General features: G+C 39.5%; 3 protein-coding genes and 1 non-coding gene across 4 annotated transcripts; 3 read left to right on the forward strand and 1 right to left on the reverse strand.

The window, feature by feature from the left end:
• The first annotated feature begins 1,601 nt into the window (after window positions 1-1,601).
• Window positions 1,602-8,772, forward strand: rpl27a (ribosomal protein L27a). The gene is made up of 8 exons (XM_085460981.1): window positions 1,602-1,663; window positions 2,300-2,471; window positions 3,601-3,641; window positions 4,154-4,256; window positions 4,872-4,935; window positions 5,031-5,106; window positions 7,535-7,709; window positions 8,597-8,772. The coding sequence occupies exons 1-8, from the start codon at window positions 1,602-1,604 to the stop codon at window positions 8,723-8,725; spliced, it is 822 nt and encodes a 273-aa protein (XP_085317107.1). The 3' UTR covers window positions 8,726-8,772.
• On the forward strand, window positions 7,222-7,352 carry LOC146705041 (small nucleolar RNA SNORA3/SNORA45 family). The gene has a single exon (XR_014921816.1). It is a non-coding gene; the product is annotated as a small nucleolar RNA SNORA3/SNORA45 family (small nucleolar RNA).
• Window positions 8,773-10,196: 1,424 nt separating the features above from the next.
• akip1 (A kinase (PRKA) interacting protein 1) lies at window positions 10,197-11,988 on the forward strand. Its single transcript, XM_085462579.1, has 5 exons — window positions 10,197-10,548; window positions 10,672-10,856; window positions 10,999-11,073; window positions 11,160-11,291; window positions 11,648-11,988. Exons 1-5 carry the CDS (start codon window positions 10,488-10,490, stop codon window positions 11,795-11,797), a joined length of 603 nt encoding a protein of 200 aa, XP_085318705.1. The 5' UTR covers window positions 10,197-10,487; the 3' UTR covers window positions 11,798-11,988.
• A 41-nt stretch (window positions 11,989-12,029) lies between these two features.
• lg7h11orf16 (linkage group 7 C11orf16 homolog) lies at window positions 12,030-17,228 on the reverse strand. The gene is made up of 8 exons (XM_085462577.1): window positions 16,918-17,228; window positions 15,773-15,986; window positions 15,027-15,389; window positions 14,812-14,936; window positions 14,590-14,743; window positions 13,732-13,963; window positions 13,026-13,508; window positions 12,030-12,258 (listed from the first exon to the last, which is right to left on the reverse strand). The coding sequence occupies exons 2-8, from the start codon at window positions 15,977-15,979 to the stop codon at window positions 12,065-12,067; spliced, it is 1,758 nt and encodes a 585-aa protein (XP_085318703.1). The 5' UTR covers window positions 15,980-15,986; window positions 16,918-17,228; the 3' UTR covers window positions 12,030-12,064.
• Between the last annotated feature and the right edge of the window lie 34 nt (window positions 17,229-17,262).

Consider the following 17,262-nt stretch of genomic DNA (forward strand, 5'->3'; position numbering starts at 1 on the left):
TACAAAACAACCAAATGTTTCTGGAACTGGGATTATAAAAAATAACCTTTTAAATTTTGAAACACCAACATTGGAGTTTGTGTCTTTTATCAATTCATATATCAGACTGCAAATAACTGATTCACTGTCTTGTTTTACTGTTCCTGTTGATGGAAGTTAAGATAATTTTAATAAAACATTTTCTATATACTTTTTTAATTTAGTAAAGATTTTCCTCAATCTGATGGCCAGGCTCTTTACAAAGGCCAGAAAAATACATTTGAGATGGACTCTTTGACATGATACATATTTCCCCTTTTAAGCCAAATGAAATCTTTATCATGGTTTCGTGTGAGTAAAGTGGCATCAAATTGAAATACTTCAAAGCAGAACAAAACTTTGGGACACGCTTCTACAGAATTATTTATCTCTTATATTAACCTTTATTTCCTTGTTTCTGAAATAGAGACAAAAAGTATAACTTCAAACACATTAAATATATATACACAAGATAGATTAGGGATTAATGACAAAAATGTCCTTACTTGTTCAGTGGTGCTGATCTCTAGGGCTGCAAAAAGCTGGTGGCATGGCAGAGGTGTGTCTTACCTTCCTTCAGAGGCTGATTTTGCAACCTGTTATTCTGGCCAATGACAAGTTACACGCTGGACATTTCACTCAAACTTTGAATAACAGACTGACTTTATGTAAATCACCTTTAACTGTGTCTGTTTGCGGTTGCGTCGCCACAGAAACCCAATAAAGCTACGTGGACATGTGTGACTACACGTCATCTTTAACTGTGTGCACGTGATCCAAGCCTGTGTGTGTTTTTACTCAGGGTTTATATTCTCTGCATAATGTGTCAGGGTACTGTTATATATGATGATTATATGTTGAAATAGTTATTATAATATCATAGTCTTGTAAGACCTGGCATTTCACTTTTGTCCTCTGTGGAGGACATGTGTCTGAGACCACTACATCAAGCCCCATGTGTGGAATCTATGCGGCTCCTAATGAACTGTCGAGATGTTTATGGCATGAGTCAGATAACCTAGCATCCAAATTTGCTAGTTCCTAGTTATAGTCACTTCAAGAAGTCGAGACAGATTCTTCAAGATTAGGCAGTCCATCAAAGTTATCTCTTATAAGAGGAAAAGAATAAAGCCCTCTTGAAGGTGAGACCCCTCTTAAGCACTTTTTATCCATAATTGACGTTGGATCTCATTATTTTAGCCCTGCTCAGGTTCCTCAAAAACTGGTACGTCCCGAGCATTTTCCTTCCTAATGTCTGATTGCCATCTCAGCAACTATCTCACTCAGCCCTCTGTCAACCATGTATGGTCATTTTAGTGAGCGACATGACCTGAAAACCCAGAATTATTTCTGTCAAGGTTCGGCTGTATAGCAGGCAGAGGTAGGAGCCAAACACAGGGCTCAGAAACAAAGAGATCAACTAAAAGAGGCAGCTTTATTTCCTGAAAGACGAAACTCCACCCAAAAATTAAAAACTGTGAAACTAGAACCTGGGAGCTATAAGCTAGAAACAGACAACTAGCAATTAGCAGCCAGGAAGTTACAAGGGAAACACAGAACACAAGGACCCACACGAAGCCACAATGAGCAGAGGGAGACTGAGGACTAAAACACATACACAGGATAACGAGAGGTTGGACCACAGGTGGGAGCACAGCTAGAACTAATTACAAACTAACAGGACATCGAAAGCAAAACAGAACACAGTGCACACAGGGCAAAGACTACCAAAATAAAACAGGAAACAGATGGACCAAACACAAAAGGCCAGGAGAAACGAATACTGAGACGAAACAGACTAGATACACTGAACACAGGGAGGGAACAGAGACAAGGCTACGAAGACAAGTGCAAAAACACTGAAGATGGAGAGAAAGGGCGAGAGCGAGGAGCAGAGAGTGAGAGTTAGGGAACAGAGAGACACAGAGAGGGGAGATGTAAAAGGAACTACACCTAACAAATCTAAATCACAAGCAATATACAATAAAATCAGAAAACTCATAAGTTTCCTTATGAAAAAGTCCTCTTAGATTAAAGACTGGTCCTACTCACCGACTGGCCTCCCCTATAGTCCAGTCATCCACATGGGCAGTTACAAACACTCTAATACACCTTGCTGATGCACCCATCACATTAGAATTGGGGCAGTAGTTTATAGTATTCCACTAAATTTGAATGTCAAAAGTGAACTTCAATTAAACGTTAATATTTAAAATATTAGTGTTTGTTGCTCTAGTGTGAAACATTCGATTTCATTTTCTTTCCTCGTGTTTGTCCTCAGCCATCCAGGATACTTTGGTAAGGTGGGCATGAGACATTACCACCTGAAGAGGAATACCTCCCACTGCCCTACCATCAACCTGGACAAGCTGTGGACACTGGTGAGCGAGCAGACCAGGATCAACTACAGCAAGAAGCCCGATGGACCCGCCCCCATCAATGTTGTGCGTGCTGTAAGTATTGCCAAATGTTGCCATTATTAAAAATGTTCTCTCATTAAAACGTCTCTAATTAGCAGTTTTTGTCATAATAATTGGACCTTTCATTCAGTTAAAAGGACTAGATCACATCTTTATGGGAGTTCTTGTTGCTCTACTTTACTGTAGCTTGGAGTAGGTGGTGGCATGTCGACTTGCCATTTATATTTATTTAGAGTTTGTTTCTCCAATAGATCCTTCTGTGTCAATTTCAGTAATTACTTCCTCCAAACCACCAACGTGTCTTTTAGACCTCATTCCTACAAAACTGCTCAAAGAAGTTCTGCCATTTATTAATGCTTTAATCTTAAATATAATCAACCTATATGCCTATGTAGCACAGGCCTTCAAGCTAGCAGCAGTTAAACCATTACTTAAAAAGCCATCTCTTGACTCAGCAGTCTTAGCTAATTATAGGCCAATGTCCAACCTTACTTTCATCTCAAAAATCCTTGAAAGAGTAGTTGTCAAACAGCTAACAGATCAAATGCAGATGAATGGCTTATTTGAAGAGTTTCAGTCAGGTTTCAGAGCTCATCACAGCACAGAAACAGCTTTAGTGAAGGTTACAAATAATCTTTTTATGGCATCTGACAGTGGACTCATCTCTGTGGTTATCCGGCTAGACCTCAGTGCAGTGTTCGATACTGTTGACCAAAATATTCTATTAGAGCAATCAGAGCATGTAGGCATTACAGGTACTGTGCTGCAGTGGTTTGAATCATATCTAACTAATAGACTCCAATTTGTTCATGTAAATGGAGAGTCCTCTTCACACAGCTGTCATGGAGTTCCACAGGATTCCTTAATTCTGTTTACATTATACATGCTGCCTGCAGAATCATTAGAAGGCATAGCAGCCATTTTCACTTCTACGCAGTTTACTCCCAACTTTATCTGTCCATGAAGCCAGCAGGCTTAGATTTCCCGAGTGTGATGAACAGACAGGGACCCAGTGAAGTGCTTGCTCATAGGGGTCATATGATTGTTGGGTTTTTCTCTGTACCTATGAAGTGCCTTGAGGTGACTTTTGTTGTGATTTGGTGCTATATAAATAACATTGACTTGAATTGAATTGAATTGAATTGAATTGACTTGGGTTCAGGTTCATGCAGAGGTCGTGACAGGTGGCGGCGTGATGGCGGCGTGAGGTCCGTGGCACGTGGCGGCATCCATGGCTGCACAAAATTGTAGAAATGGATGATTTCTGTAAATGTTAGATTTCCATTCATCTAATTGTAATTTTCATGAAATAAAAAGGCATTGTACCAGAAACAGAAACAATGTTGTTATATTACATCACATCATTCTGTAAACAAACAAAACATTAGTCAACTTTTGTTTATCAGTCACTGTACTTAAATTATCTAAAGAAAATATCTAAATAGTTTTTTCTTCTGGATCTCAGAAGGATATTCATGTATTATTTTTGCATAGTGATTAGTTATTATCATTAGCTTGGGTTTTCAAATATATATTTGTTTGATGTAACATGAGAATTTAATTGCTAAAATACAAGTAGAACCCGTTTAATTCTATCAATGTCAGACTTTAATCGTATCACTTTTTTTGTTAAATTCACAATTGTCTTCTTGGACTTAAAAAAAGAAAGCGAATTTTCAGTTGACTCTTGTGTCGTTTCGATCCTCAATCACCAGATGTCGCTATGGAATTATTGCACTTTGTATTGTTGGGGGCAAATCTCGCACAAAATCGCGTTCGTTCCGAATCCCGTTCCTCTTTCAACTAGCCTCCAAGATGGTAGGTTCTACGTTTTATCCCTGTGCATCCAAACTGGGTTAAATCTACTTCCATCCTTACTAACCTGTATAAAATAATCCACTTTAGATGGTGTCTTATAATACACTCATGTTGTAGGAATAAATGCTGGGTGTTATTACCGTTATTTACTCATTTTTGTGAGGACTTTGATGGGTTCACTGTGTGATATGTCGCTTCTCCTGGGCCTCGGCTCTAGCAGGGAACCTAGTTTTACCCACACGCAGAAAACAAACATTTGTAATTTTTTTTGACAACGGTAGTGAGAGTTAAATGTGCAAGGTGGTGGTGGTGGTGTAACCCTGAAACAACCATTGGCATAAAGCGTTAAACCTTCCGATAAAGATGGTTGAGCTAGCATTAGCCTCCTACCTGCTAAGCAGCATGCAAGTACTCGGGGACAAACTCAGCGGTTTACTTTAGCTTTTCTGTGGGGAAAACATGCTATGTATGCTCATTTTATTACAGATTCTTAGCAGACTAACATCACAGTCGACCTGCCGGTCTGTTAAGTCTGTTGCTTTGCTAGACGGGAGCTAATGTTTCAAATAAACCTCATCCTTTTTTTAACAATAACTGCAAAATCTTTGCTCACAGCCTACCAAGAAGTCGAAGACCAGGAAACTCCGAGGACATGTCAGCCACGGACATGGTCGCGTTGGTGAGTATACTCTTTTTGACACAAGTTTTAATTGATTGTTTTTCATCCCCGGACGATATGGAGATGGAGTAAACGTTTACCGACTCTCTCCACAGGCAAGCACAGGAAGCATCCTGGAGGTCGTGGTAATGCTGGTGGCATGCATCATCACAGAATCAATTTCGACAAATAGTAAGTCACTCATAATGATATTAGTGAAATTTGAGTACAGTGTGACTACTGTAAAGTAGAACTCAAGTAAACCTGGCTTCCCTGTATTTGGCCATAAAAGTCTTTGTAAGGTAATATGTCTAAAAATACACAGAAGTATGCTTTTACCTCAGATATTTAAGTTAGATTATGATGTCCCTAAGTGTTGCCTGATATGATTTCGGTTGTTGTGTTGGATTCCTTTAGAGATAAAGCCAGGTTTTGTGGCTAAAGCAGTAGGGCTGAGTAATATGAGGAAAATCGAATGTCACATTTTTGGCTGTATCACAAAAAAAACTATTTTCAGCCATATAGAGCTTAAAATTGCACTGCTATACTCTTTCAAATTAACCGTTTTATATTTTTGACAATAATATATGAATGAATTGAAATGTTTGGGGGGGGGGTTCCATTTGTTGCACACAGAGGTTTTTGACAAATGGCAATACTGTCACAGTAAGTCTTTCTGTGGTCAACACTAGATGTTTAACAAAAGATCATAGCAACAAAAAAGGACATCGGCAAGAATTCACGAGACAAATTAAAACAATTGAGATTAGAAAGATGCTCTTTTGTTCTTATAACATAAAAATTGTGAACCAAAAAATGTGATGGCCTTAAATTACAGGAATGAACGTTTAGATAGTGGCTATAAAAACAACTAACCTACAACCGTCGCAGGTATCACAGCTGGTTTATTTAACGTTTCCTTTGCTGTGTGGGAGACGCTGACATGCAGGGTTTAAAACAGGCTTCATTTTGCAGTGGATGACTTTTCAGCTGATGGAATAAATTCATGATACTTTTTGTGCCAGTAGGTTTATGGCATGTCTTGCAAATTACCGTATTTTGTCTCCTCCTTGTGAAATCCAAACAACAGTCTCACTCGCTCGCTCCTCTGTAACTCCGGCTGTCGCCATATTTTTCCTTATCAGGTAGTAAACACGCATGCTCAGCACAGGTAAAAAAAATTTCCGGTTGGGAGGGGGGATTAATGATGCATTTGCAGCGTGTAGGAGAAAAAAAAACTGACAGTGAATTGCATGCAGACAATAATAATAATGATAATAATGGATACTTTATTGATCCCCATGGGGAAATTACTTGTTTTTCTCTGCATTTGACCCATTCACTCAGTGAAGCAGTGGGCAGCCCACTAAGCAGGCGCCCGGGGAGCAGTGTGTAGGGACGGTACCTTGCTCAGGGGTACCTCAGGGTAGCCGTTAAGTGGATTCGAACCGCCGACCTTCCGATCATGGGGCGACCACTTTACCTACTGAGCTATCCCTGCCCCCAGACAGCTTTATATTGCGGCAATTTCCACTTGATGTTTATGTTAAAACCATTTTAACCATCGTTCGTGGAAAACACGTGATACATCAAGTATATTCGATGTATCACCCTATTCTATATAGCTGTAGTGTTTCCTAGATGAGGCTTTACAGTAATAGTTTATTTTAACAATATATTATTGTGTACTATAGAGCTTGCTGTAATATATAACAAAATTAATCGGCGGCAAATTCAGCAAGTCCCTCAACCTGTAGTCAGACTCGAGTTATATCAGCTGAGTTGTGGCTGCTGACAATAGTCCCTGTTCTGCTCCGCAGCCTTGGTGAGCTACAGCAGAACAAGGACTACTGTCACTGTAGGGCAGTGGAATTGGAGTGTACCTCACACAGGCAGAAGAGAGTTGAGGTAGCTGATTGAGATGCCACCACAGCAGCTTGGTCAGTCTTTCTGTAGGTTAATACCTAAACAGCTGCATTTTCAAAGAAAGAGTAAAAATTTCATCCAGTAAATCAGAAACATGGTAGACCATCCCCACTACGGAGCTTATTTACTCAACCCAAGTCTACTTGGTGAAAACTGCCATGCAATATATTATTGAAAGATCTGGAGAGCAGTGCACTGATACTGTGTATTATGGACACAAAGAATTTATTGAACCTTCTCCCAATTTGGGGACTGTGCTCATCTATGGAACACATTTATGCTGGGTTAGTTCTGCTGTCCAGTTAAGAGATGTGCTGATTAGTTTTTACCTGCTTGTAAAAAAAGGCTGTAGGAAGAGAAATGCATTTATCTAATGTTTCTATAGAGACTAGAGTCTCATCTTGACAGACTTCATTGTCTTGGTGTGCTTGAGTCCTCTTAGATTAAAGACTGGTCCTACTCACCGACTGGCCTCCCCTATAGTCCAGTCATCCACATGGGCAGTTACAAACACTCTAAAACACCTTGCTGATGCACCCATCACATTAGAATTGGGGCAGTAGTTTATAGTATTCCACTAAATTTGAATGTCAAAAGTGAACTTCAATTAAACGTTAATATTTAAAATATTAGTGTTTGTTTCTCTAGTTTGAAAACATTCGATTTCATTTTCTTTCCTCGTGTTTGTCCTCAGCCATCCAGGATACTTTGGTAAGGTGGGCATGAGACATTACCACCTGAAGAGGAATACCTCCCACTGCCCTACCATCAACCTGGACAAGCTGTGGACACTGGTGAGCGAGCAGACCAGGATCAACTACAGCAAGAAGCCCGATGGACCCGCCCCCATCATCGATGCTGTGCGCGCTGTAAGTATTGCTAAATCTTGCTATTATTAAAAATGTTCTCTTGTCATAATAATTGGACCTTTCAAATCTTTACGGGAGTTCTTGTTCCTCTACTGTAGCTTGGAGTAGGTGGTGGCATGTCGACTTGTCGGCATTGAGTATCACCTTAGGAAATTGGATTGTTGTTGAGCAGCTGGAATCAGACATCAGAAACCGTTTTCTTTTTTTAAAGAACAGGTGTCCTTTAAACAGTTGAAACACTCATAGTGGAAAGTTAAATGTTTTGGATGGGTTTCTGATGAATTTGGTGCAAAAGTGTACGTGGTGCTAATAAAACAGATTTAAGACTTCTTGGTTTTCCTTAATTTTTCTGCTTTCAGGACTTTTTTTTCCCCCATTTTACACAACATTATACTCAGACATTTACATTTTTAAAGAGCTATAAATTCTGGATTTGTACCACATAATTTTCCTGTTTTCAGTCATTGAAAATTATTTCTTTTTGTAAACATAATTTCATTTTAATAGAAAAGTTACTCTTGTCTATTAAAACTTGACTTTTGTTTGTTTGTTTGGCTGCATTTTGCTTATTGTGCTCACGTTAGCACACTCCCTTCTTACAGAAAGTTATACTGGGCATAGCTCTACCTGATGCAGCCCCAAAGGGGATTTGTGTCTCTGGCTAGAGTTGAACCAGCATCCTTTTTCCTCGCCAAGCCAATGTCTAACGTTTGTTTTGTTGGGTCGACAGACTTTTTTTACTTAACTAGTGTGGTTTTGTTTGTGGTGGTTATCAGTTCATCTTAGGTTGGCTTACATGTCGTAGTTTTAGCTGTTAGTCTTATTAGATAATATTACAGTGTATTGTCAGATAAAATAATGATCTCCACCTGTGCTTTACTTTGCAGGGTTATTACAAAGTCCTGGGCAAAGGCAAGCTGCCCAAGCAGCCTGTGATCGTCAAGGCCAAGTTCTTCAGCCGACAGGCCGAGGAGAAGATCAAGGCAGCGGGAGGAGCCTGCGTGCTGATGGCATAACGATCCTGTCTGTGTGTTTTTGCAGAAATAAACTGTATAAATGGAAACTGGTGTGTGTGTAATTTTTTTCGCCCCACTCCTAAGTTGCAATTTGATTAGCATGGAAACTGAAGAGATGCTGTTAATTTTGATTGAAAGGTGTGAGGAGCAGAGGAAACTTTTTCATGTGAGGAAATCACCTGGATCCTCAGCACTGTTGGTCTTGTCCTTGTAAAATCTTTTTGACAAGTGTCAAAGTTACAGACTGAACAATATTCAAAAATGCACAGACTTCCTGTTTGGTTCTTTTAATATAGCAAAAGTCAGTCGTTTCTAATGACTTACAATGAAACGGTATTGCTATGCTTTTGGTAATAATATAAACTCACCAAAAAAATACAAATGTTGCCGTATGTGCTTCAGAAAGTCAGCACTACATTGAACAATTAAAGAAATGGTCAGAAAGTTAATTCTGATGTTTTTTGTCACGTCATTCTAATTAGAGGCAAAATATATGTATATTCAAATTTCTGAGGAACTTGTTTATATAGTGCTTAATCAGCTGCTTTTAAACTTCTACCTTTAAAAGAATTTTGTTTATTGGGACGTGGTGATACCCAACACAAACTACCAGATATAACTTAACAGCTTGTTTTGTAGACTGGAGGCCCGAAATGGTGTATCTAACAAGTCATGTATAGAATAAAACAGTCAAAAATAAAACTTTAATATCAGTAAATATTAAAGTTTTCTCAACTGTATCTGTGTGCAAGCAAAGCTGAAACAATTCAGTAATTGTTTGTCATGAAAGTTGTCCATTTTAAGAGCTTTCCTTGGAAACACTGGCAGTGTGCTAGACATGGCAACATGAACTTAAGAAGTTCAATTATGACTTTCACTGCAGATTAAGGATAGTTAGGGACAGTCCTGCACTTTTATTTGCGTCTCCTTTTTATTATTTTTATTTGAGGTTATATGAATTAACTAGCTGATTGATAGAAACAGAAATGCAGACTAATCCACAATCAAAATATTCATTATTTGTTTTCCACAAAACCGCACAGAAAAGATAACAAGGTAAGGTAAACGCATAAATTTCACCCTGGTTCATGATTTGAATACTTCCTCCACCACTAAGGGGCGGGCTTTAATATGTAGGATTTCCTGCCGTGTCATTTGAAAGCAGCTAAAAGCGTGACGTGAATGCGACTGAAACGAGGGAAACGTCAAAGCCAGAGTGTAAGTGTGCGGAGCACAGTTTTCTCTAACTTTGCATCCAGTAACCTGCGTACATGTTAAACGTGCAGAGCAGGTAGACGAAGTCTCCTGACACGAGGTTTGTTGACGGTTCCTGGAATAAGCAGAATGTGCTCTACATGTGACAACGTCATGCTCTAGAATGTGAGGCGTGCACTTCGAAGTGTTTCACGTCTCAGTGTTCCTGAGCTTCCATCGAGGGAAACGGGTCTGTGTTTAACAGTTCAAAGTAAGTAGCTTCAGAAAGAAGTGACAGCCCAGCTGATTTAATTTGCACGCATGCGCTGTTTCTAGGATATCCGTCCCATATGTTCTTGTTTCCCACACTGCATTTAAGGTGATTATAGTTGGTTCAAACCTTGTCGGAGGGGAAAAAAAAACATTGATCTTTGTTAACTGGCCAAGATTTGTTAACACAGTCTTATTTTTGTACTGATGTAGCTCTGTTAACTTGTTTTCTGACATATTGTGTTTCTTACGAAGCAGCTGAAAAAGGGTTTTCTCAATATCAGATTAGAAAAATCAGATGCCTATTAGATATGCTGGATCCACAGAGCAGTTTGACATCTTAGTTTTAAAAAATCCCAGTAAGTGATAAATTCTTTTGTTGTATTATATTGGTATATTTACAATTAAATTCTTGTCTTTTCAATATTTGTGTCCTGTAAAGCGATCTTAAAGCGTTCTTTGTGCCCGTTCCTTGGGTGAAGGGCACCTGAGTTTTTCCCTCCACCTGTCCATGGACAGCCAAGCCTGGCTGGAGTCCTCCCTGCAGCGCTCTGCCAGTCTGGGCTTGGAGGTGCTGCAGCGAGCCTCCAGGCGGAGTGTGGACTGGGCGAGCACTGCATCCCAAAACCCCACTATGGCAGATGAAGACACAGATATAGCTGACGAGGTGCTTTTATCTTTCGCCTTTAATATTTATAATAATATAACCTTATAATGTAATCTAAATATAAATACTTTTAATTCTTTGTTCAAAGTTTGTTTGTTTGTTTTTTTATCAGCTTGTCTCTTTTCATCTCTTGCTTTTCCAGAGAAATCCCACAGAGCTTGATGATGCCTTTGCAAAAATCACTGAGTTCATGGCACAAACCACTAGTCATTGCAAAGTTAGTGACTATGTCCCAAAGCACCTCTATGTGGACTTCAGCTACAGACCTGGGAGAATAAAATATGGATTTTGTCTTTGTTGCAGAGATTTTACAAGTCTGGTTGTTGCACGCAGCCCAGTGACATTGAAAAGAACCACATGTCCAGGTTTCACACACAGCCAGCATCTGCAAAGACATCAGCTGCGCTACCAACCAGGAAATGCGACAAATACCAAGTAATTCTGCGTTGTGTTTTTGATTATTTGGAATAGGAAAAGCTCAGAGGCTGACAAACCCAGAGCATTTAAGGCTTTATATTTAAGCAATTTACAGTAGGTAATTTGTTGGCCAAAAAAGTGGAAAAGGGAAACAAAAAATTGAGTTGGAGGCTTCAGAAAGTTAGCATTTTACAGTGGCATAGACAGTACCAGCAGAATTCAGGAAACTCCTTTGAAGTTGTATAGATGAAGTTTGCATTTCAGTTTGGGGGCCTGAGTTTTACTATTTACATGTTGTCAAAAGTTTGACTTTAATTCATCTAAAATGTAAAAAATAATCATTGCATTAAAATCTTTTTATTTGCTGCTTTCAGAACCGCGTGTCTGGATCCAGTGAGGATTTTTATATCGAGCTTTCACCTGGAACATATGCCATCACTGCCAGTGTGGCAGAGTCACAGCAGCAGACTCAGCTGGTCAGTGTTAAAGCTGGGGAGAGTGTCAACCTCACCTTTGACCTCTGACCCCTCAGCTGACCAAACCTGTCACCCTTTAATAACAACTGACCATTGCACATGCTCTTTGTTTCTTGCTTCTTGTATATAGATTTTTGCATTAAGAGTTTACATTTTATTTTACTGTAATGCACTTAAACACATTCTTACCTGCACTAAGACCACATCATTGTATTGAAATAAAATATTTTTGTAATCAGTTTTTTGTTTGGCTCTTCAACATGCACTGTACATGAGTTTACACTGAGACAATATGTAAATATATTGGCATTGTTCTCAGAGAGACTGCAGTCCCACTGGTGGTCGAGGTTTGAAGCTGGTTGTGGACAAAATGTCTCTAATGTTTGCTCTTCTTCCTCTGGTGCCAGGAAGTGACTGAAACAGGGAGCTGTGATTTGGTGAGGCACTAATTTGTGGTTCAGGGATGCTGAAACTCACAGGTTGGGTTGTCCTCCGGGGACCAGCACTCCCTGCACAAAAAAAAAATTCCATCTGAGCTCATGCATATTGCACACATATCAGAACGCATACTGTATACTGCTATCATCAAAAACAGCATGTTGCATCTTTATTGGCATTTTGTGAGACAAGTTTGCACTTATTTGTGACCATTAAACGTGAGGGTAAAAGGACTGGAAATGCATTTGTTTACAATACATCAAAAATAACATGCATGTGTTCATGTGTGCCCACACTGTGTAGCAAGCAGCATCTGCTATAAAGGTAACAGAGAATAACATTTAGTCAAAATATGAAAAACATCATCGAAAGGATTTCAGGACCACTCTACACAGCACTTACTGGGGTCTCCAGTAAAACACCCAAAAAAGGCAAAGAGGATCGGATGTTTTTAAGATTGGATAAGAACAGACTAGCAGATGGAAATACACTGATTTATGAGTTTACTAACAAAAATTCAACCAGGTAACATAAGGTCAGGTACAGTGTCTTTTGAAATGTTTAATTTCATTCACTTAAGTAGATGATGTCAAAACAAGGGATTTTAAACATGATGTCTTGTCATGATGTCTTCAATTTCAATATCTCCTGTCTTCTAACAGTAACACTCCAGTGTTCTCAGTAAATGTGTCATTAACCACTGTAGGACCCATTTGTTTATGTGATATCTCCAGTGGAATCTACCTGTGATCTATTTTTTCACAAGGTTTCTTTTTGTTTCCAGTTTTCTTTTGAACTTCTTCAGAACTTATTAACTCAGTGTGTGTCTGATTCTCACCTGGCTGCCTGTGCTGTGGTTCTGGTCCAGTTCTTCTCCAGTATCTCCAGGGAGGACGCTGTTGTTTACTTCTTATCTTCAGTGAAGGAGAAGTTGATGCTCTAGTCTCATCATGGGAAAGAGATGAGGAGGAGGAGGAAGATGGCAACTCGGGATCACTCGTCCTCACATCTGCATCTCTGCGGTCCACCTGCTTGACTTGCTCTGTTTTATCAAGTTCATCTGATTTTCCAAAGCTAGCTCCAAGGCTGGGTGGAACTAAACAGGATGAACAGTAGCAAGAGGCACATGCTGAATGGCAGCAGTCGGTGCAGTACAGCTGGGGGGCACAAAGCCAGCTGCAGCACTGATTGTGAGTGACTGCTTGGAGCTCCCGTACTATTCTGGCATGACGAGAAGCAGAAATGGGCAAAAGCAGACTTTCAGGAAGCACATACACACAACTATTCCACATCAGCACCCGGAGGCGTCTAACACCGTTACCTACAGGAAGGAAAGGTGAGCCCTTTGAGTGGATTACAGATGGTGATCATGAACAGACATTGGTGATTTATCATATGAATATTTATCTTAGGAAACAAGTCTCCCGTTTGAAAACGGTCTCATTAGAATTATTGACTATAAAGAAAAATATCCTTGATTGTATCCACACCACTGAATGTCATATGATGATGTTATAATATAAAATATACGACTTCTGCCGTACCTCCATAACCATCTCTATGTTCTGTGGCTGCCACCACTTGACCTGGACCGTATCTTCTCAGATCTTGTTCCCATGGTGACAGGACAGCGTCGCCAGGAGCCAACCTGCATGTGCAACCTCTGCTGTCATTGACCATGTCAAGTGAACAAACGAGCTGGCGCTGGGAGGAGGCAATCTCAAACGTTGCGCTTTCTGCATGGTCAAAGTCAACCACCCAAATTCCACTGCAGCCCTAAAATTGGAAGACAGTCTTCAAATATTTACTCGTCCCTTTTTTAAAATTTGGTTTTTAGTCCGTTAGCGTCTGACTTTTGGATAAGAGCAGTGACTCTGACACTAAAACTTTTTTTTTTTTACTTCGGCTCATCAGGTTATATTTTTATGATCAGTTTTTGTTGGATTGTACTGAAGCTGCATCACAATAGATTAAATGCTCTATATTTATTCTGCTTTTCCTCTGAAGACCAGGAGCTTTCCCACCACTTTTTAAATGGGATGGCACAAGGAGAGCCTTGTGAGAGATTGGCGACCTTACCTAGATCTACTCCACCACTGACGCTGTGACAGCTGGGACAGATGGGAAAATTGGGAAAACACTGGGCACAATTTTTGGGCAAAGTGCTTATTAAAGCAGTCAGTCAATGAGAGCCCTGCTCAGTGCAGCTGATGTGCCCCTGTGCACTCATCCAGATGCTAATACATTAAAAGTGGTGTGGCTGAATACCCTTAAACTTAAAGTCAGCAAATACTGTAAATGTATAGTTTCATTTTTAAAACGATTGTGCTTTTGCAGGAGTAAATAACTGAATTAGCCCGTATTAGCTGTAGTAGAAACAATATTCAATGGTCATGTGTCACCTGTATTTGTTTTATGACAGTGCCCATGTAATAAAGGCCATCCCGCTCTCTCCTGGCCAGGACTCTGCATCCTGGGAAGAATTCTGGGCTGCTTAGGGTTTGACCAGACAGGATACAGGAGGTAACCGGAAGATTGGGATTACTCCGACTGCTCCTATAGTGTTAAATTGTTGTTAAAACAATGTTCAAAGTTTAAAAAGATTAAAAATTGTGCAACTAGACCTGAGCAGGGGTGAAGATATGTGGTGCAGCTGTGGTATTGTGACAGAGGTGGAGGGACAGCACCACTTGGCTGGATTGAAGCTTGGCAGTGATGGTTGGCTCTCAGCAACGTACAGAGGAATCACCTGACAGCAGTAATAGAACCACACATACTCAGACTCACAGTCACTGTGGGGCCTATTTTTTAGAACTACCGAGCAATTCTCAGTCTATACCTTCTCCAGCGTGCCATTCAAATCGAATGGAATCAGATAACAGCTCCCCCTTGTGGTCTGTGTGAAAGACTGCAGATAGTCCCTTGTGTTTCTGTCCAGTTTATTTCCTATATCTTGCAGGTAGAAAACGTTCACAGGCCTCCCAACTGCCAGTGCAGGAAGAGCTCTCAGCACGGCCTCTGGTTGATCAGGAAAGCCTGTGAAAAGAAGGTGGACGGCATGACAGGCAGGGTCGGTGAGAGCAATACTCAGAGCAGACAAGAGATCTCCGCCTGAGCTGCAGCTGATGGAGTGAATCCAGGACAGAGCCGTGTACACTGTGTCAGGAGCACAGGAGCACATGTGGCAGGACCAGCAGGTCACCTTCAAGGGAAAGAAAGGCTCAGTAAATCTGAGGTTCTGCTCAAGCTTAAAAAAATGTCCTCAAAGTACTAAAAGCTCAGGGTGAGATTAAAAAAATGAAGAAAATGAAAGAATAAGAGTGATTAGTTATTTAAAAATCAAATCATATAAAGGTGAGGTAGTATACTATATGAGTTTACTCAATTTTGCACTTGACTGACTTCATGCACAGCTGTGATCAAAAGCCCTGTGTGTGAATTCACTGGATCAAAAATCCAAAAGAAATTCAAACTAGTGCACCTGATTCTTGTTTTAAGTTAATAGTATGCTGTACAACCATTCTACCCTGGAAATGAGCATACAAAGAAATTATTAAAAGCCCCAAATTACCAGATCCCCCTCACCTTGCTTGAAAAGCTCATGATGTTAAAGAGAGAGTCCCTGTGAGACGCTTTATTCAGCAACGTCTGGATCAGCAGGTGTTTCACTGACCCCAGAACAGCTCTCATGTTCTCAGAGCTTTCCAGGACAAACGTGATGTTGCATCCCTGCTTTCCCAGGAGCAGTGGTATCAGTGCAGCCTCACATGTCACCATCTGTCCAGATGTCATAGTAACACTGTGGTAATGGGAAGGAATCACACAGTTTTCTTTTATTTTTTGCCTTTTTTGTAAACTGTAATAGTGAAAAGACAGTGAGAAAGGGCGAGGAATCACCTGAAAATCTTTGAACTATATTTAGGCCAAATGTAACATATTATCAAAAAGCACAAAACACATAACAATGAAAATATCTACATATCTTGTGAACATTTTTTAATCTTTATTTAGATTTTTTTTTGTTTTAGAACACACTTTACCAAATTTTAAACTGAGCACCTGCATCAATTTTTATGAAAAATAATCAGCACTTTTCTAAATGTATAGATAAATTAGACAGATTTATAGATAAATTACAGTTTTTTTTAAATGTTATGTTTTTAATAATTATTCCAATTAGTCATAATGCAAAGAGGCCAACTTTAGAACTGTCTATATTACTGGATCATATTGGAATAACTGATATACTAATGTGTACGTCTCTTTAATGTTGCAATAGGTGAAGATGGGACTCATTTAATTACTTTCATGTGTGACTATATATACTGAACATATACTGTATATATTGTATATATTGTATGTACTAACTTTATATTTTGCTGGGTAGTAGTTTTTCACATTTTAATATATATATTTTTAATATTATATATATCGTTTCTTATTTTATTGTACTTTGTAATATCACCCCAAATCTACAAATTCACCATACTATCAGATAAATGTAGTGGAATAAAAGCATGTAGTCTAATCAAATGTAAAGTTAGAGGACTTAAGTAAATCTACTTCCATCAAGTTGACTCAAATACGGAGAGAAACTTGAAACATTTCTTTCTATGTCCGCAAAAATAGCAAACACAGTTATTAACCTCTTTCAGTAAAGAAAGCAGCTACAAACATGAGTCACTACAATTGAAATATAACACATTTAAAACACAGATTACATTACCTACATTTTTTGTGTCGATCACAGTCAGCTGCAGACAACAACTTCAACCCATTGTTTATGTCGGTTTCCATGGTGTTCGAGCCTGAGCTGGCCCTCTTCATAACCACTGGAGGGCCTGTTTACCTCCCAGTCGGCAGGCCGGGTCACGCTACAGTTGCTATGGTACAGCTACACAAAAACAGCAGCTGTGAAAAATGACACTAATCTCTGCAGATGTGTCAGGACTTTTCTTCTCCTAACTCTATTTGATTTTTCCTCTAATTAACAACTCGAATTAGGTCACCTTCAGCTGGTCACACATTCATAAATGGCTCTCAGATAAAATGGCACTGATAAGATTTTCATGGTG

The sequence above is a fragment of the Copadichromis virginalis genome, linkage group LG7 (assembly GCF_057382275.1).
Source record: "Copadichromis virginalis isolate Kocher_CV1m ecotype Utaka linkage group LG7, C_Virginalis_male_GT1.1, whole genome shotgun sequence".
Lineage (NCBI taxonomy): Eukaryota > Metazoa > Chordata > Actinopteri > Cichliformes > Cichlidae > Copadichromis > Copadichromis virginalis.